Here is a 21158-nt window from a genome sequence, read left to right as displayed (position 1 = left end):
CATTACCCCACTAGTTCGAACTAGGAGGGTAGTGTAGACATACCCAAATAGATTAATAAGACATGATTTCCCTTTACCGAAACCATGTTGACTTTTGCCCAACCAATTATGTTCTTCTACGTGCCTCACAATTTTATTCTTTACTATTGTTTCAACTAATTTGCCTGGTACTTAAATTAGACTTACCGGTCTGTAATTGCCAGGATTGTCTCTAGAGCCCTTTTTAAATATTGGTGTCACATTAGCTACCTTCCAGTCATCAGGTATGGAAGCCGATTTAAGGGATAGGTTACAAACCACAGATAATAGTTCAGCAATTTCCCATTTGAGTTCTCTTAGAACCCTTGGATGAATGCCATCCAATCCCGGAGATTTGTTAACATTAAGTTTTTCTATTTGTTCCAAAACCTCCTCTAATGACATTTCAATCCCGGACAGTTCCTAAGATTCATCACCCACAAAGGACGGTGCAGATTTGGGAATTTCCCTAAAGTCCTCAGCCGTGAAGACTGAAGCAAAGAAATCATTTAGTTTCTCCACAATGGCTTTATGGTCCTTGATTGCTCCTTTTATATCTCAATCATCTAGGGGACCCACAGGTTTTTTAGCAGGTTTCCTGCTTCTAATGTACTTAAAAAACATTCTGTTATTTCTTTTTGAGTTTTTGGCTAGCTGTTCCTCAAAATCTTTTTTTGCTTTTCTTATTACAGTTTTACACTTGATTTGACAGTGTTTATGTTCCTTTCTATTTCTCTCACTAGGATTGGACTTCCACTTCTTAAAAGATGCCTTTTTGTCCCTCACTGCTTCTTTTACATGGTGGTTAAGCCACAGTGACTCTTTTTTAGGTCTCTTGCTATGTTTTTTAATTTGGGGTATACATTTAAGTTGGGCCTCTATTATGGTGTCTTTAACAAGTTTCCATGCAGCTTGCAGGGATTTGGCTCTAGTCACTGTGCCTTTTAATTTCTGTTTAACTAACCTCCTCATTTTTGTGTAATTCCCCTTTTTGAAATGAAATGCCAGGGTGCTGGACTGCTGAGGTGTTCTTCCCACCACAGGAATGTTAAATGTTATTATGTTATGGTCACTATTCCCAAGCGGTCCTGTAATGGTTATTTCCTGGACCTGATCCTGCGCTCCACTCAGGACTAAATCGAGAATTGCCTCTCCCCTTGTGGGTTCCTGTACCAGCTGTTCCAAGAAGCAGTCATTTAAGACACTGAGAAATTTTATCTTAGCTTCTCTTCCTGAGGTGACATGTATCCAGTCAATATGGGGATAATTAAAATCCCCCATTATTATAGACTTCTTTATTTTGGTAGCCTCTCTAATCTCCCTCAGCATTTCAATGTCAGTATCGCTGTCCTGGTCAAGTGGTTGATAATATATCCCTACTGCTAATTTCTTATTATTGGAGCATGGAATTACTATCCATAGCGATTCTATTGAACCTATTGCTTCATTTAATATTTTTATTTCATTTGATTCTACATTATCTTTCACATACAGTGCCGCTCCACCATCCACCTGGCTTGCTCTATCCTTCCGATATATTTTATACCCCGGTATGATTGTGTCCCACAGATTTTCCTCATTCCACCAGGTTTCACTGATGCCTATTATGTCAATCTCCTCCTTTAATATGAGGTACGCTAGTTCACCCATCTTATTAGTCAGACTCCTAGCATTTGTGTAGAAGCACTTTAAAAATTTGCCACTGCTTATTTGTCTGCCCTTCCCTGATGCATTGGATTCCTTTATATGCAGTTGCTTGTCTACTCTGGCCCATGGCTTGTCCTCTCCCCTCCTTCTTTCTGACTACAGCTTAGATAATCTCTATCAACGGATTCTCCTCTAAGAGAAGTCTCCATCCGATTTATGTGCATCTCCGCACCAATCGGCTTTCCCTCATCTCTTACTTTAAAAACTGCTCTACGGCCTTTTTAATGTTTAGTGCCAGAAGTCTGGTTCCACCTTGGTTTACATATTATATGGCATCAGCATGTTTATAAGGCATCAGCATGTTTATAAGGATAAGCTTCTACCCATCCCGAAAACATATTAATGATTACAAGAATGTACTCATATCCACAAGATTTAGGCATTTGTACAAAATCCATTTGTAAATTCACAAAGGGTCCCCAAAGTGTGTGTGTGGGGGGTTGCTGCAATTTTAGTTTTTACCCATTGTCCAATGCTATAAACTAAACAGTACTGCAGTACTGTGCCACCACAGCAGGAAAATGTGGGGCGAACCAATCCTGCTGCACCACTGCAATCATCCCCCCTGTGCTCGTGTGGGCCACCGAGTGGGGCACACGAGCAAGAGCAAGGTAGAGCAGGAGGGCTTGAGGCACAACCAGGCGGCCGGAGCAAGTCGGGGTGCATCAAGAATCCCCGCCGCAGCCAGTCTGCTTTTTCAGTCTCAGGTGCCTTGCCTCGTAGCACAGCTGGGCTACAGAAGGGCAGACAAGAACATGTTTAGGAGCCTGAGGGCCAGAAAGGGCTGCATTCTTTGCTGATTGATCAGCAAAGGCATTTTTATAGGTAACTTCGTCAGAAGGGGCCAAGTGTGCTTGACACTTGACAATAGACAAGGAGGAGGGTAAAGGAAAACACAAAGTACATTTACATAACAGCTATTGTAGATGGGGAAACCAGCGAAAGTAAGGAAGCCACGTTGCTTTCACAACTGTCTACAATTATGGACAACGCCAAAGGCATATCGGGAGTAAGTATAAATATTGGCAGACAGTCCTTTAACTAAAATGCAGGCGTGAGTTAGTGCAGTCAAGAGAACAAGGGAATCTTATTTACAACCTTTAAGGGTAGGAAAGGCGAGCAAAAGATCATTTAATTTAATTATTTTTTTAGGCCTTTTAAGGTGCCCGGCACCAATGAATAGCAGGGCAAGTGGCCATTATTGCAATGGTGGGGTTACTAGTTTCTTCATTGTATTTAAATATTTTGATGTCTCACTTGCCCGTGTTGTGTTACTTACAGATTCTTTGTCATCTCTGGCTAAACCACTTTTATAATTAGTGTTCAAGTTGCAAAAGCTAAATATTTCCTTAGTATGGCAATTTAAGCAAAGCGACCCCAGTGGAAGGGGATTGGTACCCCACTTTCAAGCCTCCTTTTCACAGTGCAAATTTTGCTTTTTTCCTTCAGCTCCATAAGAGTAGCAGGAGCAGTGGAGACATTGTTACATTCTTTTAACTTAAACAATTTTTATACTATTATTTTTTACTACATTTTGAGTTGCCAATTGATTGGGCCCAATTATTAATTTTGTTTTGTTTAAAGTTACACTTTTGCTTTACTTAAATTATTTTTTATTTAAAAACAATATTCTATGCAATTTGCAAAACATATTAAAACAACACAAAACACCATCAGAACATAAGAACGGCCGTACTGGGTCATAAGAACATAAGAACAGCCGTACTGGGTCATAAGAACGGCCGTACTGGGTCAGACCAAAGGTCCATCTAGCCCAGTATCCTGTCTGCCGACAGTGGCCAGCACCAGGAGCCCCAGAGAGGGTGGACCGAAGACAATGATCAAGCGATTTGTCTCCTGCCATCCCTCTCCAGCCTCTGACAAACAGAGGCCAAGGACACCATTTTATCCCCTGGCTAATAGCCGTTTATGGACCTAACCTCCATGAAATTATCTAGCTTCTCTTTAAACTCTATTATAGTACTAGCCTTCACAGCCTCCTCTGGCAAGGAGTTCCACAGCTTGACTACACGCTGTGTGAAGAAGAACTTTCTTTTATTAGTTTTAAACCTGCTCCCCATTAATTTCATTTGGTGTCCTCTAGTTCTTCTATTATGGGAACTAATAAATAACTTTTCTTTATTGGCCCTCTCCACACCACTCATGATTTTATAGACCTCTATCATATCCCCCCTCAGTCTCCTCTTTTCTAAACTAAAAAGTCCCAGTCACTTTAACCTCTCCTCATATGGGACCCGTTCCAAACCCCTAATCATTTTAGTTGCCTTCTTCTGAACCCTTTCCAAGGCCAAAATATCTTTTTTGAGGTGAGGAGACCACGTCTGTACACAGTATTCAAGATGTGGGCGTACCATAGTTTTATACAGGGGGCAGTAAGATATTCTGGGTCTTATTTTCTATCTCTTTCCTAATAATTCCTAGCATCCTATTTGCCTTTTTGACCGCCGCTGTACACTGCGTGGAAGTTCTCAGAGAACTGTCCACGATAACTCCAAGATCTCTTTCCTGATTTGTTGTAGCCAAATTAGACCCCATCATACTGTACGTATAGTTGGGGTTATTTTTCCCGATGTGCATTACTTTACACTTATCCACATTAAATTTCATTTGACATTTTGTTGCCCAATCACTCAGTTTGGTGAGATCTTCTTGAAGTCCCTCACAGTCTGCTTCTGTCTTGACCATCCTAAACAGTTTTGTATCATCTGCAAACTTCACTACCTCACTGCTTACCCCTTTCTCCAGATCATTTATGAATAAGTTGAAAAGGACTGGTCCCAGGACTGATCCTTGGGGGACACCACTAGTTACCCCTCTCCAATCTGAAAATTTACCATTTATTCCTACCCTTTGTTTCCTGTCTTTTAACCAGTTCTCAATCCAAGAAAGGACCTTTCCTCTTATCCCATGGCCATGTAATTTAAACAAGAGGGACCTTGTCAAAGGCTTTCTGAAAATCTAAGTATACTATATCTACTGGATCCTCCCTGTCTGCATGTTTGTTAACCCCTTCAAAGAACTCTAAGGGTACGTCTACACTACAGCGCTAATTCGAACTAACTTAGTTAATTCGAACTAAGCTAATTCGAACTAGCATGTCCACATTGAGTGGACCCTGAACAGGGCTTAAGGATGGCCGGAAGCAGTGACTGCAGGGCATCAGAGGAGGACTTAGAGCATGGAGATGCTGTCTCAGGCTAGCCGAGGGCTGCGCTTAAAGGGACCCGACCCCCACCCCGGACAGACAGTTCTCAGGGGTGCCCCGCTTGCAAATCAGTCCTGGCTTGGAGTGCCCGGAGTACCCACACTGGGCACATCACAGCACTCGGCCATCAGCTCGGCTGCACTTGCCGCAGGCTGCCATCTGGGGAGAGGGGGTAATTGGGGGGCTGCAGGAGAGCTTCCACACCCAGAAGCCCGCAGAGCCAGCCCAGTCCTCCTCATCGGGGGCTCGTGCCCCATTCCTCCCTCACCTCCTTCCACTTACCCCTCCCTAGCCCCTCTTCCTGATGTACAAAATAAAGGACAATTGTATTCAAAAATGGAATCTGTCTTTATTGAACAAAACTGGGGGAGACTGGGAAAAGGAGGTGGGAGAGGGGAAGAGAGAGGGTGGGAGAGGGGAGGGCAACTACAATGATCAGGGGTTGGGAACAGGTCCCATATGAAGAGAGGCTAAAGAGACTGGGACTTTTCAGCTTAGAAAAGAGGAGACGGAGGGGGGACAGGATAGAGGTCTCTAAAAGCAGGAGTTGGGTGGAGAGGGTGCATACAGAAAAGTTCTTCATTAGTTCCCATAAAGAAGGACTAGAGGACACCAAAGGAAAGGAATGGGTAGCAGGCTTCAAACTAGTAATAGAAAGTTGTTCTTCACAAAGCAAAGAGTCAACCTGTGGAACTCCTTGCTGCAGGAGGCTGTGAAGGCTACAACTAGAACAGAGTTTAAAGGAACGTGAGATCAAGTCATGGAGGTTGGGTCCATAGAGTGGTATTAGCCAGGGGTAGGAGTGGTGTCCCTGCCCAAGGTTTGTGGAAGGCTGGAGAGGGATGGCACGAGATAAATGGCTTGGTCACTGTCTTCGGTCCATTCCCTCCAGGGTCCCTAGGGTTGGCTGCTGTTGGCAGACAGGCTACTGGGCTAGATGGACCTTTGGTCTGACCCAGGACGGCCATTGTAAGCTCAGGGCTCAGGGTTGGGGGTCTCAGTGGACCCCCTTGATTTTCATGCACACCTGCTCCTGGGTGGCCAGGCTGGCAGCTCTCCTGCCCTAGCTGGCCACTTTCCTGTGCCTAGTGCGGAGATCGTGGACGAGGTCCACGATGTCCGCACTAGCCCAGGCGGGTGCCCGCCTCTTGCGGTCCCGGGCAAGCACCTGGGAGCCGCCAGCCTGGTCCCGGGAAGAGGGGGGGGGGCTGGGGGGCATTGGGTGGGTGGCTCGATCCGTGCCAGGTGCAGGGTCTGCTGGCTGGGTGCTGGCAGGCTTGCACCTGGCACGGGCACCGTAGCCAGCCCGTGCCCCTTTAAAGGGTTCGGGGCCAGGAGGGGGGCAGACGAGTTTCCCTGGTGTTGGCCAGAGTGGCCACCAGGGAAACCTGGGGAGGGCTAGCCTCCCACTAGTTCGAATTAAGGGTCTACACAGCCCTTAATTCGAACTAGTAAGTACGAACTAGGCTTAAGCCTCGTGGAATGAGGATTACCTAGTTCGAACTAAGCGCTCCGTTAGTTCGAATTAAGTTCGAACTAGCGGAGCGCTAGTGTAGCACCTATGAAAGTTAGTTCGAACTAACGTCCGTTAATTCGAACTAACTTTGTAGTGTAGACATACCCTAACAGATTAGTAAGACAGGATTTCCCTTTACAGAAACCATGTTGACTTTTGTCCAACAAATTATGTTCTTTTACATGGTTCACAATTTTATTCTTTACTATTGTTTCGACTAATTTGCCCAGTACTGAAGTTAGACTTACCACAAAAACAACATTATGTCATGACAGAAAACCATGGTTGTTGCTTTTTTTTTTTTAAGTTGGTACCAGTGCTTTTTGATGTTCTGAAGGAGAAAGAAAATATTTCTACCTCCGTGGGGGTGGCACATTATATTTTAGTATACTTTACAGATGTCTTCGCTAATTTTGATTCGCCTGCTGTTACTCAATGGTATGCTTCTGTTTTGCACACCAGTTTTAGAGGGTTTGAATGGATTACTTTATTGTTCGATTATTAAGTTCAAGGTGGCATGTTTGAATTTCTCTCTTGTACTGCTGATTAGGGTTTTTAACATGTGAAGCGTTACATTATTGTGATGAGAGAATTTTCTGCTAGAAACTTTTTTAAAACAAGGCATTTGCTAGTTACTTTTCCAGCAATCAAAAAGATTTTTTTTCTGGAAAAGAATCATATACAATGTTACAAGCTTACTTATGGGGGACAGCGGACCCCACATTCTTCTGAACTAAACAGGCAGTTTGTTATTCATACAACCTTGGATCTGAAAGCAAGCCAAAAGTGTATGATTTGTTTTCTTAGAGAGCAAATTTAACCTTTAAGGGTGCAGCTTTTACAATAAATTTACAATGTATACATTCCATTCTTTTATGCAGTTAACCAGTTAAGGGTTAATAGAATTTATCTCTTTTTTTTAGTAGATTTAACAAAGTATCTGTAGCCAAATGTTTATTTGATTGTTTTAAAAGATTTCAATTGACTTTATAATTTTTGGGGGGAGTCCTTTAGACTCCTTACCTGGGATTTATTTAAGCGCTTGGACGTTTTCTTATACCACTGCAGATTGGATTTCAAGAAATAGCCAATTTTTCTTGATTTGTTTTAAATGTAATTTAAGATTTTTTTTATTTTTGTTTTTTTGTTTTTTGCAAGTCTTTTAGACTCCTAATTTGAAATTCAGTTTTCCTTTTAGACACCACCTCATACTAATTGAAAAAGGCATCCCATTGAATCTGGGGTATCTTAGATCTTCTGGATTCCAAGGCACCCTTCAAGTGCACTATTTTACCTATATTAAAAGTACCATTCACCAGAAACTGTCTAGATGAATCATTTTATGTGTACACATCCCACTGATCCAGAAACTTGCAAGTTTTAGGAGAGCAATGCACATACATATAGTATGCTGGAGTCCCCTTAAGGGGGAATGGGAATCTCCTTTGACTGTCAAGTACCTATTACCTCATTTACACAGGGAAACACAGGTACACTAGTGGGGAAGTCTGCACTGTCCAGGCATCATCCCGCGATTTCTGTCTCCGAGGTGATCCTGACCCATCACTACCCAGGCATCATCTCACGATTTCTGTCGCCGAGGTGATCCTGACCCCCCCGGTAACAGGATGTAGCTAGAGACAGGGAGGGGTAAATGGGGTTAGTCACCACTGAGACCTCATACCATCCGAGACTTTAACTGCTAGAGCTGGTTGCTCCTTTGCAGCAGGCAGCCAGGGTGGCTGACGGATGCCCCAGTAGTCTATCTTAGGGAGGTAACAAGACTCAATGCTCATTTCTCAGGAATCATGCATTCAGTCAGATACATTCACACACTCAACAAACGCATGATTTAACAACCGGACTTATATACCAGACTCTCCCTCCAGAATATTCTTATTTCCAAATTCCTGACAGAACTGTGGGGTTTTTTTAAGCAGGCACACTGGTTTTGAACTGACCTGAGTTTAAAGGTTCGGATCCAGCAATTCCACCAAGCACCTGAAGCCAACTGGAAGCCCTCTACTGATTCTGAAAGTAGGGATTTAAAAGGCTCCTCACCTTGCTTGTGGTGCCTGGAGTTAGGTAGGGAGTGGCCCATGGTTTTTCCCGAGCGAAAAGCAGGATGTGTGGATCTGAGTCACGGCACCAGAATTGTCGTGAAATAAACACACACTAGGTTTAGGGTTCAAGTAAGACAAAATCATTTTAATAACCCAGCTGGGGGTGGTGGTGTTGCAGATGGAAGGGAGTTACCCCTTACCAATACAAGCCTCTCCTCACACTCAAACGTCTGAGATATTTATACCTTCTTACAAAGTCACAGTGGAAATTTACAGAGAAAAGAGGAAGTAAGGCACTTTACTCTTAGATGGTAACATCTGCTTGACCCGATAAACAGCAAGCAGTACGATTTTTTTTGTTTTTTTGTTTGTTTAACAGCATTGTGGTTTCTTGCTCAACTTGCTTAGGAAGCTCACTTCTGACGCAGGATACACTGCGTACAGTTCAGTCTTTGGCCAGGCTAGTGAGGCCTACCTCCACAGTATGTATTGGACATAAATATTTTACTTAATTTAAAATAAAGTTTGATCAACTAACATGAGAAAGTTAAAAGGTTTAATCTCTGTAATAATTCAAATGCAACTGCCCAGATGCATCCCTAGCAAAATGGCTTGACTAATTATGTAATTAACAGTGCGTTTCCATTAGCAACAGTAATCTACAGGTTTGGAGAAGGCCGGGCCTGAACACTGCCGAGAGAATCCACTCAAGGCAAATTGCTCAAAACCAGGGCACCTGACAGCCCTTGACTGGAGACCTTTCCAAAATAGGCCACAAACCAGTCACACTGAGCACTTCAGCTGCCAATCCAGCCTGCAGGAAGCCTCATGAGCAAAACCCCTCAGATACCCCAGCTCTTTCTATGCCACAATCAGCCCTGGGCTTACACACAGGTGAGGGGTAATACAGCCCAATCTCTCCAACCCAGAACAGACGCATCCGGTTCCAAAGAACCAGCCATAAATTCCTCGTCAATTTATACTTTAGATCATACCCACCAGATCACAGTCGACCAATCCTTTAGAATCTAAATGATTATTAATAAAAGACAGAAAAGGTTGAGAGAAAGGCTGCTAAGGAGAATACATTATATACATCAATCAGCAAATTCTTGATGCAGTATCTTAGTGGAGATGTTACAAATTACTAGCATAAGTCTTTGGGGTACATCGTATGTCAGGATGGGTCAGCAATTCTTCCCATGTCTCTGTCCTTAGCAAGGCTGCATCTGGGATAAGTAGCAAGACTGAAGACAAGATGGAGCCCCCCTCATGGCATTTGATATTCATTTCTGGTGCCTCCCAAGCTAGAGCTAGTTACATGGTCAAGTGACCTGTTTCATATGCCAGCAGCCATTGTGCTCTGGCTGCTTTGCAGCTTTCCACACGCATTCTTCAGGTGTTTATTGGCCACCTTGAGAACTATTGTCCTTGGAGATATACTGACTAGCATAGTCACTCATAGGACATTCCGTCCTCATGACAGGCAGTACATACACAGCATCAGCAGAGCCCATAGTCAGAACTCCCCATACGAACTCCAAACATGTACAAGAATACCATACACAGAATCAGCACAATATCAGCTTTTGTTTGACACCTCACACGGCCCACTTTGTACCAAATTTGGGGCAAACAGTTCCCCGTGATCACAGCAGGAATCTGTATGCTCACCTTAAAATCCAATAACGTGATGGGGCCTCAAGAAAGGGTTGGGGTCTTGAGGAAGGATCTGGGATGCAGAAGCAGGCAGGTGTCTGGCCGGGGGAAGATGCAATGTGTGGCCAAGAGAGAGGGTGCAAGAAAAAAGGAGGGTGTCAGTACAATCTGGGGGTGCTGGCTGCTGGGGGAAAGGGAATTGAGGTGATTGGGAGGGAGTGTCTGGGAAGGACAGCAAATATTACCTGGCTTTGGGTCCCCTTGCAGCAACATCTCCAGTCACACTGTCTTGGTCACCCCAGAGGGAGGCTCCACTGCTGCAGCAGCAGCCACACAGAATAGGACCAGCCCCAGAGACCAGAGGGACCACTACTGCACCCATTCTATCCAGGGCTGGAGGTGTTGCTACTGCAGCCATGCAGCTCAGGAACAGCCCCAGAGGCACCCCTGACATGGCTATGTGGTCCTGGAGGCCAGCAGTGCAGTGGCAGCAATGCCTCTAGTGCCGGGCTCAGGTTGTGTGGCAAAGACTCAGCCTAGCACTGCCTCCTCTCTAGTGGTTACAAAGCACGAAGAGGGGATGGGGCTAAGCTCCTTCACCCTCAGCACATGCTCATTTTGAGGTGGGGCCTGGCACTGCCTTGTGGACAGGATCAAAGTCTTAGGAAGGCTGGATTCTGCTAACAGAAAATTTTGCTCACCCCCACTATAGGGTTTCTCATCTGTGTGGGATCAACTATATGCAAAAAGCCTTGAACTCTCGCTATAGCATATCCCAAAGTCAAAGCAGTTAAAGAATTTCTCTCCTGTGAAAGTTCTCATGGATAACAAAGTGTGACCACTGACTAAAAGATTTCCTACAGTGAAAGCAGGTGAATAACTTCTTCCGTATGGGTTTTCCTATGTCTTACAAGGGTTGAGGTCTGACGGAAGCTTTTCCCACTATCAGAGCAGCTGAAGGGTTTCTCTCACGTGTGAACTCTCCTATGGATAACAAGGTGTGACCTCCGACTGAAGTTTTTCCCGCAGTCAGAGCAGCTGAAGGGTTTCTCTCCCGTGTGAACTCTCCTATGGATAACAAGCTGTGACCGGTCACTGAATCTTTTCCCACAGTCAGAGCAACTGAAGGGTTTCTCTCCCGTGTGAACTCTCCTATGGATAACAAGGCATGACCTCTGACTGAAGCTTTTCCCACAGTCAGAGCAGCTGAAAGGTTTCTCCCCTGTGTGGGCTCTCCTATGGATAACAAGGTGTGACCTCCGACTGAAGCTTTTCCCACAGTCAGAACAGCTGAAAGGTTTCTCCCCTGTGTGGGCTCTCCTATGGATAACAAGGTGTGACCTCTGACTGAAAGTTTTCCCACAATCAGAGCAGTTGAAGGGCTTCTCTCCTGTGTGGGCTCTCCTATGGCTAATAAGATATGACCGGTCAGTGAAGCTTTTCCCACAGTCAGAGCAGCTGAAGGGTTTCTCTTCTGTGTGGACTCTCCTATGTCTAACAAGGTATGACCCGTGACTGAAGCTTTTCCCACAGTCAGAGCAGCTGAAGGGTTTCTCTCCCGTGTGAACTCTCCTATGTATAACAAGGTGTGACCTCTGACAGAAGCTTTTCCCACAGTCAGAGCAGCTGAAGGGTTTCTCTCCTGTGTGGGCTCTCCTATGGACAACAAGGTGTGACCTCCGACTGAAGCTTTTCCCACAGTCAGAGCAGCTGAAGGGTTTCTCTCCCGTGTGAACTCTCCTATGGATAACAAGCTGTGACCGGTCATTGAATCTTTTCCCACAGTCAGAGCAGCTGAAGGGTTTCTCTCCCGTGTGAACTCTCCTATGGATAACAAGGCATGACCTCCGACTGAAGCTTTTCCCACAGTCAGAGCAGCTGAAAGGTTTCTCCCCTGTGTGGGCTCTCCTATGGATAACAAGGTGTGACCTCTGACTGAAACTTTTCCCACAGTCAGAGCAGCTGAAGGGTTTCTCTCCTGTGTGGGTTCTCCTATGGATAGCAAGCTGTGACCTCCGACTGAAGCTTTTCCCACAGTCAGAGCAGCTGAAGGGTTTCTCTCCTGTGTGGGCTCTCCTATGGATAACAAGGTGTGACCTCTGACTGAAGCTTTTCCCACAGTCAGAACAGCTGAAGGGTTTCTCTCCCGTGTGAACTCTCCTATGGATAACAAGCTGTAACCGGTCATTTAATCTTTTCCCACAGTCAGAGCAGCTGAAGGGCTTCTCTCCTGTGTGGGCTCTCCTATGCCTAACAAGGTGTGACCTCCGACTGAAGCTTTTCCCACAGTCAGAGCAGCTGAAGGGTTTCTCTCCCGTGTGAACTCTCCTATGGATAACAAGCTGTGACCGGTCATTGAATCTTTTCCCACAGTCAGAGCAGCTGAAGGGTTTCTCTCCTGTTTGGGCTCTTTCATGTTTAATAGGAGTTACACAGTCACTGCAAGCACAAGGTGAATGTTGATGGGGGATTTTCTTTTGAACAGTTTCTGTATTTGTTTTCAACCTTCTGCTCCTCTGACTGGATTTATCCTGTCCTGCTTTTGGAGGGTTTCCCTGCTGCCTTTGTAGACTACGCTGACTCTCATGAGTCTCTCCTTGCTCAGGACTCTGAGAAACATGCCCTTCACATCTTTCCACTAACACACCACATGGAGCCATTCGCTCACGTCCTTCCGCCTGAAGACTCCTCTCACTGTTCTCATTCAGCATCCCATCACCTGCTGGGATAGAGAGAGAAATCACACAGGAGTCATTCCCTATGCTGAGCTGAAATAAAAATTCTGAATGGTGAATAGAAAATGCAGGATAAACCCAAAGAATGGCTGGAAAGATACGATAATCATGAGCTGAGTTCACCCTGCACCGCCATAACTCTTTCCCCACCCAGCACTCTCAGACTGGAGTTGAAGACAGGCTGAAGGGCCAGTCAGACTTGATGAAAACACACAACCAACATCTGCTATGAGAACAGAGACATTGGTTAGAGTCAGTTTAGCTGATTTCTCACCTGTGTGGGTGTCACTGATGATCTCCCCTTCCTCACAGCCTTGGAGATCCGGGATCTGCAGCTCTTCCCATTGCTCCACCCAGGAGAGCACATGAGATTTGGAAATAGGAAAACCTATTCAGGGAGCAATTAACCAAGTGCTGATCTTGTTCAGTAAGGTCTGTGCCATTCCTGCTTCCAAAGCCAGGATCTGAGTCTCCTACCCAGACAGGCTCCTTCCCCACCTTCCAGAGACTGGTCTCTGGCTGGTACAAGATCCCAGGATACACTAATTCCATACTCCCCCTGTACAACTACCATGTTGTACAACTACCAGCTGACTCCCATGGGGAACTGAGCGCTCTGCTGCACTCTTACAGGATACAACTCAATCTCCTTTAGGACCTGTTCCATACTGGGGCAGGACAGGAACACACTGCTCATAAGGAGAGAGCTCTAGGACTTTCAGGACTGACAGACGCCCCTAGCCAGGACTCATATTTAAGCTGCCACATGTCAGGTCTCTAGGGCTAGGAGGGAAAGGATCCAGCGGAGCTCTAGAGCCTTATGGGCTCTGCCCACAAAGCTCTTGGCTGGGGGATGGAATTGCCCTGCTCTTGGGCTCAGATGTTCTACCTGAGCCAGAAGGAAGCAGGGGAATTGTCTGATCAGGAAAATGAATCCTTAGCTGGCCACTTCAAGCCCTGCCTATGGTCCACACTCCTGATCCTGACTGACTGCCATGGTGGGCCCTGTCAGCTGCCCACAACAGCGGTCAGTCCTGCAGACAGCCAGGAGAGTGCCGGCCTGTTCCTGTGGCCAGCCAAGGTAGAGACAGGTTGGGCTGCTTCTCTGCCACTCATAGATGCTCCTGCAGCTCAGCTCCCCTTCTGCAGCCTTGGTTCTACTCTGCCAGCAGCAGCAGCCCTCCTCTTGCGGCCAGTCGAGCCTGCCATTTGGTGCCCCTCTGGCTTACACAGAATCTACCAGAGGAAGGGAAGGACTCTGAGTTGGCACCTTCCTTCCAGGGGCTCAGCACAATAGCACAAGGGGACCCTGCAAATGCTAAGAGCAGCTGCACCCAGCCCCAGAACTCTGGTACCTGCCTGGGCCCTTCCACTAACACCTCCGGCCAAGGCACAACATGGGCAAGATGGTTGGAACCACAATGAGACCCTGGCTGTGGGAAGAGCAGCACCACTATTATGTCACTGAGTCACCTCTCATGCAGGAGCCAGGATTACTGGGGCAGATACTGCAGATATTGGGGGTTTGGGCAATAAAGGACCTTGAACCAAACCCAACCCAGCTGCTCCAGAGCCCACCTAGCTTTTGTTACACAAGGGGACAGGAATCCTCACCCAGCCAGCTCACAGCCTCGTAATTCTCCTGCATCACATCCCTGTAGAGGGCTCTCTGGCCCGTGTCCAGCAGAGCCCATTCCTCCTCAGAGAAATACACAGCCACCTCTTCGAAGCTCACTAGCTCCACCACGGCCATTTCCTGTCCCTGGCTCTGCAGGCCAGGGACTGAGCTGGAGTCAGATATGGGTGTTCTGCAGCCTGTCAGGGGGAGAAGGGGAATTGAAGACATTTCAAAAAGTGTTTTATTCCTTTCCACACCCAATTCTGCCCAGACTCTGTCTCTGGTGGAAAAGATGCTGGACTCTCTGCTGAGTCTAGATATTCCATAAACACCACACACAAGTTAGATCCAAAAGCCGTATTTATTTCTCACAATACCTGGCTTGAGTTACATTACTTTGCCTGCAACAATGGGATTTGGTTCTCAGCACCCTGTGTTTCTGCTAAACAAGCCACATATTCATCTGCCTGGACATGGACATAGATTTAATTTAATTTGGGCTGCAGTATTTATAATCCTTCATTGATTTGCAGCCCAAACTTTGGTTCTCTCATCTGACACAGACTTTTGTCACATTACCGGATTGGAGGGAAGCAGCCAGATCGCTGCTGCACCCCTAGGTGGGGGTGTTGGCCCCAGAAATCTGTATGAAAGGGAGCCATGTGGGGTATTGAATGGGAGCTTGGTGTTTTCTGATCCTGTATACACTGTTTATGTGAGTATATAATGTCTGTGTGTGTAGATCTGTAATCTGTGTGGAAACTGAAGATTTCCCTGCATGTGGTTAAGCATTGGGCAGGGCCGAGCCTGTGGAGCCTGTGGACATGCTAATTACCTGTGGAACAATTGTTCTCAATGGGCCAAAGACACACCCAAAGAATGGGGGCTGTCCTGAGAGCAGCCAGCAGGGAACACAGAGAGGCTGAGGACCAGGTGACCTGCTACATACTAGAAGAGGCCAGGAAGGAGTATAAAGAGGCCATGTGGTCGATGCCCTTTTGTTCTCAGCTCAGCACTTCATCCCAGAGGCAGCACTGCAGGGATTGAAGAGCCCGGAAGACCTGTGAACCCATCCTGATCGTAGGATGTGCAATAAGAACTTTTAAACCAGCAGCTGCAACATCTCTGCTAGAGCCTGCATCGAGAACTGGGAGATTCGGTGCATGTAACGTACTGTACTTTAATAACCTTACTCTCAGGCTTTTCTTTCTTGTAATAATAAACCTTTAGATATAGATTCTAAAGGATTGGGCCAGCGTGATTTGTGGGTAAGGTCCAGAGGGTAAATTGACCAGGGATCTGTGGCTGGTTTCTTGGAACCGGACAGAACTCGTTCGGGGTAGGTGGGATTGGGTGCTAGGACCCCCCACCTGTGTATAGGCCCGGGGCCATCTGGGGCACGGATATTGCTGGGGTGTCGGAGGGGTTTTGCTCGGGAGGCTTCAGGCAGGCTGCTGAAGCGCTCTGTGAGACTGGTTTGTGGCCTGTTTGGAGAGGTCGCCAGTCAGGGGGACTGTAAGGAGCCCCGGATTTGAGCAATTCGCCCTGAGCGGACGCCCTCAGCTGTGCCCAGACACGGCCCGGTCCGTCACAACTTTATAAACTCTCTCCACAACAGAGAGGAAGTGAAGTTAATATGAGTATTCATATACATATTATTAAACACGTGTGCTGAATGTTTACAGGATAAGACCTTAAAATTCATGGATTAATGGCATCAGAAGATATCCTTAGCCATGCAGTCTGTCCACTCTGCGGCACATGCCATTACACCTAGCCCAGCTACCCATGCACAAAGCTCTGTTTCCCCACAGCATATTTTGTAGAAAGTTACCCAGGATACGTCTACACTGGCCCCTTTTCCGGAAGGGGCATGTTAATTTCATCTATCGTAGTAGGGAAATCCGCGGGGGATTTAAATATCCCCCGCGGCATTTAAATAAAAATGTCCGCCGCTTTTTTCCGGCTTTTAGAAAAGCCGGAAAAGAGCGTCTACACTGGCCCCGATCCTCCGGAAAAAGTGCCCTTTTCCGGAGGCTCTTATTCCTACTTTGACATGCTGGACTCTATATACCTCTTTGAAGTAGGAATAAGATCCTCCGGAAAAGGGCGCTTTTTCCGGAGGATCGGGGCCAGTGTAGACGCTCTTTTCCGGCTTTTCTAAAAGCCGGAAAAAAGCGGCGGACATTTTTATTTAAATGCCGCGGGGGATATTTAAATCCCCCGCGGATTTCCCTACTACGATAGATGAAATTAACATGCCCCTTCCGGAAAAGGGGCCAGTGTAGACGTAGCCCCAGTGTTGATATGAAGACTCTCACTGAACTGTATCCACTAGACCAGGGGTGGGCAATTCATTTTGTTTGGGGAGGGGGGGGGAGAGACTCCAAGATTTTGGAAAGTGGTTGAGAGCTGCACTCTTCCAAGACATTAAGTAGGAAATACAGTGTATGGGATGGACACTGGGAGAAGAAGGGAGCTTTGGGTAAGGGGTTGGGATGCAGGAGTGAAAGAGGGTTCTGGGAAGGAGTTTGAGTGAAGGAGGCAGGTGTGATCTGGGGCACTGGATTAGCCAACTACTCATGAGATATTTAAAATAAAGTTAATTGAGAGAAGCAGCTAAGTGGACAAATAAGGGGATGAGGGTTACTTGGATGCAGGAAAAGAACAAAGAGTTTGGGTATGTGAAGTGGGAGGCAGGAGTGGGGGGGCAGAGAACTAGATGGGGAAGGGAGAGGTTGGGGTGCCAGAGGCAAGCTTTGGCCAGGAGACTTACCTGAGTGACTCCCGACCAGCAGCCAAGCACCTCTCTGAGGCAGGCAGGGAGCCTGCTCAACCCTCACACCAGCTACGGAGCCATGTGGGTGCGTGAATAACTATGAGCCAGAGCGGAGGGGGCAAAGTGCTTCCTTTCTGGCCAGAAACCAGCCAATGAGATTGTCTTGGGGGTGGAAGCAGTGCCTGTCGCCTTCCCTCTTCACCTCTGGGCTCACCTTCGCTTTGAGTGGCTTGCAGGTGGGAAGTGGCAAGCATGGAACTAGCCCATAGCTCGCTAAGCATCAGTGGGCTGCATCTGATGGCCTGGCGAGTTAGATAGGCTGTATTTTGCCCAGGCCTGCACTAGACCGAAGAGCCCTTGTGTATCCAGAAGTTTCTCGCCATAAACAAACTGATACCGTGGAAGCCAGTCAGCTCTCAGCCTATTTATTGTTTGAAACCAACCCCATATTGAAACTGACTGAGCAGTGAAATCTGAGCCTGAAGGTGCCGTCCGTTGTGTGCTTTAACTTCACACCCTTAGCATCATACCTTGTACATCAGTGTTTCTCAAAGTGTCTGCAGGTCCCCGTGCAGTGCCCCTGAGGCTCCTCACTGATCACTGGGTGATTTAGGGCTATGTGCACTATGGTCACTGGGTTTAGTTGGTAACTTCCAAGATAATCCCATGAAGATGTTTTCACAAGAATTTTCTCATCATTTAAAGAATTTCTACCAGCAAACTCACCCTGTCTGAAAGCTCCCAGGGATTTTCCTCTTGCTCTCTCCAGTGCAGAGGGCAGAGTGTCTGGTGGGGGAAGGGATAAGAGAGGTGAGATTCCAGGCTCTCCTCTTTATACTAATGTCCCCACGCTGAACTCTGCATTTCACTTGTATCAGAGACCAGACAGATACACTCAAATGTTTAGTATGAAAAGGTCTGAAACTTTCCATGTCCACTCTTGCTTCGGCACCTCCCAGCAATGGAGCCAACATCTCTGCAGCCTCATCCCCGCCCCAGGAGACACAAACTGAAAGTGAGATTTACTTTTCCCTCCTCATCCCCTCCCACCTGGTTTCTCTGTCACTTACCACCGCTTGTCATAACCTAGAGCTGCGCTGGGGGAAGACGTTGCCATGACATTAACTTTACCTATTTGGATCCCTTGAAACCAACGGGAGGCTCAGAGTTTGCAAACCCCTGGCTCTATTTGCAAGCAGTTGACTCTGTTTGCTCAGTGCCTCTAAGGAGAGCAGCATGATGGGGCCGTCATTCTCCATGTGGGAATTGAGGCAGGGATGGTTGGCTTCAGAGGCCAGATTCAATAGTTTCTAATAGTTAAACAACTTTCCCCTACTCCATCCCTCTAGGTACCTTTGAATTCCCTCAGAATCTCCAACAATGCAATCGTTTTCTGGGAGAAACCTCTGACTTGTTCTTCCAGTTCAGGGGAAATCTCCTCTGGCAGCTGGTACTGCCCCGTCTCACACCTGGACAGAAACAATTGCATGTGATTCTGAAAGGTCCCATTGCTGTTCTTCACCTCTGGCCCAGAGAGACCAGCTGGGGACAAAAGTGGAATTGAGTCTCAATGGCCAATTCACTCTTTGGCCTGCAGGTGATGAGGGACAGGATGTTCCCAGGTGAAGGGCTGCAGGAATCTGCCCACTAGGAACCAGACTGAGACACCAGCTTCTCCCTCCCCTGCTCCTTCCACACAGGTCTCTAAACATCCCTCAGGTAGCACAGACTCTGGGTCCCTGCTGCCCTGGTCTAAATGTGCCCAGTGCCCAGCAGTGACAGACCCATATTCCAGTCCCACAGTCCTGAGGCAGCCAGTCCCTAGGTAGGTGACAGCTCTAGGAAATATCTGAAATCAGACTGTGCCCCTGAATGGGGAATTCCAGAGTCTGCTGTGCAAGGGTGAGACCCTCAGAATTAAATGAGTCAGAGACATTTCTATCCAACATCTAGCTGTAGAGCCCTGGGGAGATGTGGTGCCAACATCAGCTCCAAACTCTTTCCCTGCGCTGTGCAGTGTGACAGGAGTGCAAGCCACCTACATGTTCAAGCTGTTTCTTACGTCCTAGAGAAAAGAGACAGAAAAGAATCTCAGCTGCACTGGACACACACAGGGAAGGCAATTTGCAAATATGAGGAAGAGACGCCCTGACCTGGCCCCAGGGCCATAGATTCTGTGACCTAATGGGGCTTTGCCATCTCTAATAGCTCTGTGCCTGTGACTCTGCAAAGCACAACAGTCACTCGCATGGCAGCAATGCACACGCCGAGTTACACCCAGATCGGATGGCTGGACCCCAGCACTTGTGCCTGCATAGTGGGTCTCCCTAGCTGAGGAGCAGAAGTTATGAGGAGTGGGAGAGGGGAGCTGTGAAGGGATGGGGGAAGGGAGAGAGGGGGAGGGATGAGGGAGGCAGGTGTCCAGTTTGGGACTGGAAGACCCTGGCTCAACAAGCTCCTGGAGATGCCAGGGAGCAACACTGGCCCAGGCTGTCGAATACCCAGTTTGCGGCTCCACAGGCTCCCTACCAGCCCCTGTGGAGCCTGTGGGGAAGTCCCTGAGTCGGCATATCCGGCTCAGCATTGGAGCAACTGGGGCGGGGCGGGGGGGGGGAGATCAGCTGGGCCAGGGCAGGGCAAGAACCACTCTTGGGCAGCACGGTGAACAGGGCTGGCCACTGACCAGGCTCCCTAACTTTAATCCAAGCCCCTTCCCTTCTGCCCCCCCTCGCACACAGTTCCTCCAGTGCCTGGCTGGAACGGCTGCCCCACTGCCAGCCCTGCTGGTGCAGTCATGGGGCCAAGGGCAGGGGAATCCTCAGGTTTGGAGAGCAGATGGGGGCTGGAGTGCAGGGGGCAGGAGAGAGGGATGGACCAGAGGATGTCTGGCTGGGGGGTTGAGTCACAGCTTCCCCCAGGATCCCCTCAATGTATTGTTCCCAGCATGGCATATCAATTGGGGGACATATTAATGTGGCTTGGGGGGTTTTTTTGGGGGGGAGGAGGAGGTGTCTTTCAACTATGTTTTCAACAACAGGGTTTCATGTTGATAAGTTTAGGCACGTGCGGAACCGAGCGGTGCAAAAGTGTTGCAGATGGGCCTTTGGTCTGACCCAGGACGGCCATTGTAAGCTCAGAGTCAGGGGTCTCAGTGGACCCCCTTGATTTTCATGCACACCTGCTCCTGGGTGGCCAGGCTGGCAGCTCTCCTGCCCTAGACGGCCACTTTCCTGTGCCTAGTGCGGAGATCGTGGACGAGGTCCACGATGTCCGCACTAGCCGAGGCGGGTGCCCGCCTCTTCTGGTCCCGGGCAAGCTCCCGGGAGCCGCCAGCCTGGTCCCTGGAAGAGAGGGAGGGCTGGGGGGCATCGGGTGGCTAGCTCGAGCCGTGCCAGGTGCAGGGTCTGCTGGCTGGGTGCTGGCAGGCTTGCACCTGGCACGGGCAGCGTAGCCAGCCCGTGCCCCTTTAAGGGGTCCGGGGCCGGGAGGGGGGCAATAGAGTTTCCCTGGTGTTGGCCAGAGTGGCCACCAGGGAAAGCTGGGGAGGGCTAGCCTCCCACTAGTTCGAATTAAGGGGCTACACACCCCTTAATTCGAACTAGCTAGTTCGAACTAGGCTTAATCCTCGTAAAATGAGGTTTTCCTAGTTCGAACTAAGCGCTCCGCTAGTTCGAATTAAGTTCAAACTAGCGAAGTGCTAGTGTAGTGCCTATGAAAGTTAGTTCGAACTAACTCTGTAGTGTAGACATACCCTGGGTGATTTAGGGCTGTGTGCACCGTGGTCACTGGGTTTGGTTGGTAACTTCAATGACAATCCCATGAAGATGTTTTCACAAG

General features: G+C 47.8%; 3 protein-coding genes across 3 annotated transcripts in view; 1 reads left to right on the top strand and 2 right to left on the bottom strand.

Annotated features, from left to right (window-relative positions):
- The window catches only part of LOC142824458 (uncharacterized), a 376972-nt gene that overhangs the window by 231637 nt on the left and 124177 nt on the right, over positions 1-21158 (top strand).
- The window catches only part of LOC142820484 (uncharacterized), a 65680-nt gene that overhangs the window by 40213 nt on the left and 4309 nt on the right, over positions 1-21158 (bottom strand). The gene's annotated exons all lie outside the window — the stretch shown is intronic.
- On the bottom strand, positions 8655-20781 carry LOC149521653 (uncharacterized). Its single transcript, XM_089773356.1, is given in 4 exon segments — positions 8655-12911; positions 14539-14739; positions 18048-18107; positions 18675-20781. Coding segments are annotated over 4 exon segments (2262 nt in total). The 5' UTR covers positions 18811-20781; the 3' UTR covers positions 8655-11046.

Source organism: Pelodiscus sinensis, chromosome 25 (assembly GCF_052426305.1).
Source record: "Pelodiscus sinensis isolate ZL-2025 chromosome 25, ASM5242630v1, whole genome shotgun sequence".
Classification (NCBI taxonomy): Eukaryota; Metazoa; Chordata; order Testudines; family Trionychidae; genus Pelodiscus; species Pelodiscus sinensis.
Note: the sequence above shows the minus strand (reverse complement) of the source record. Positions and strands in the feature narration are given on the sequence as shown.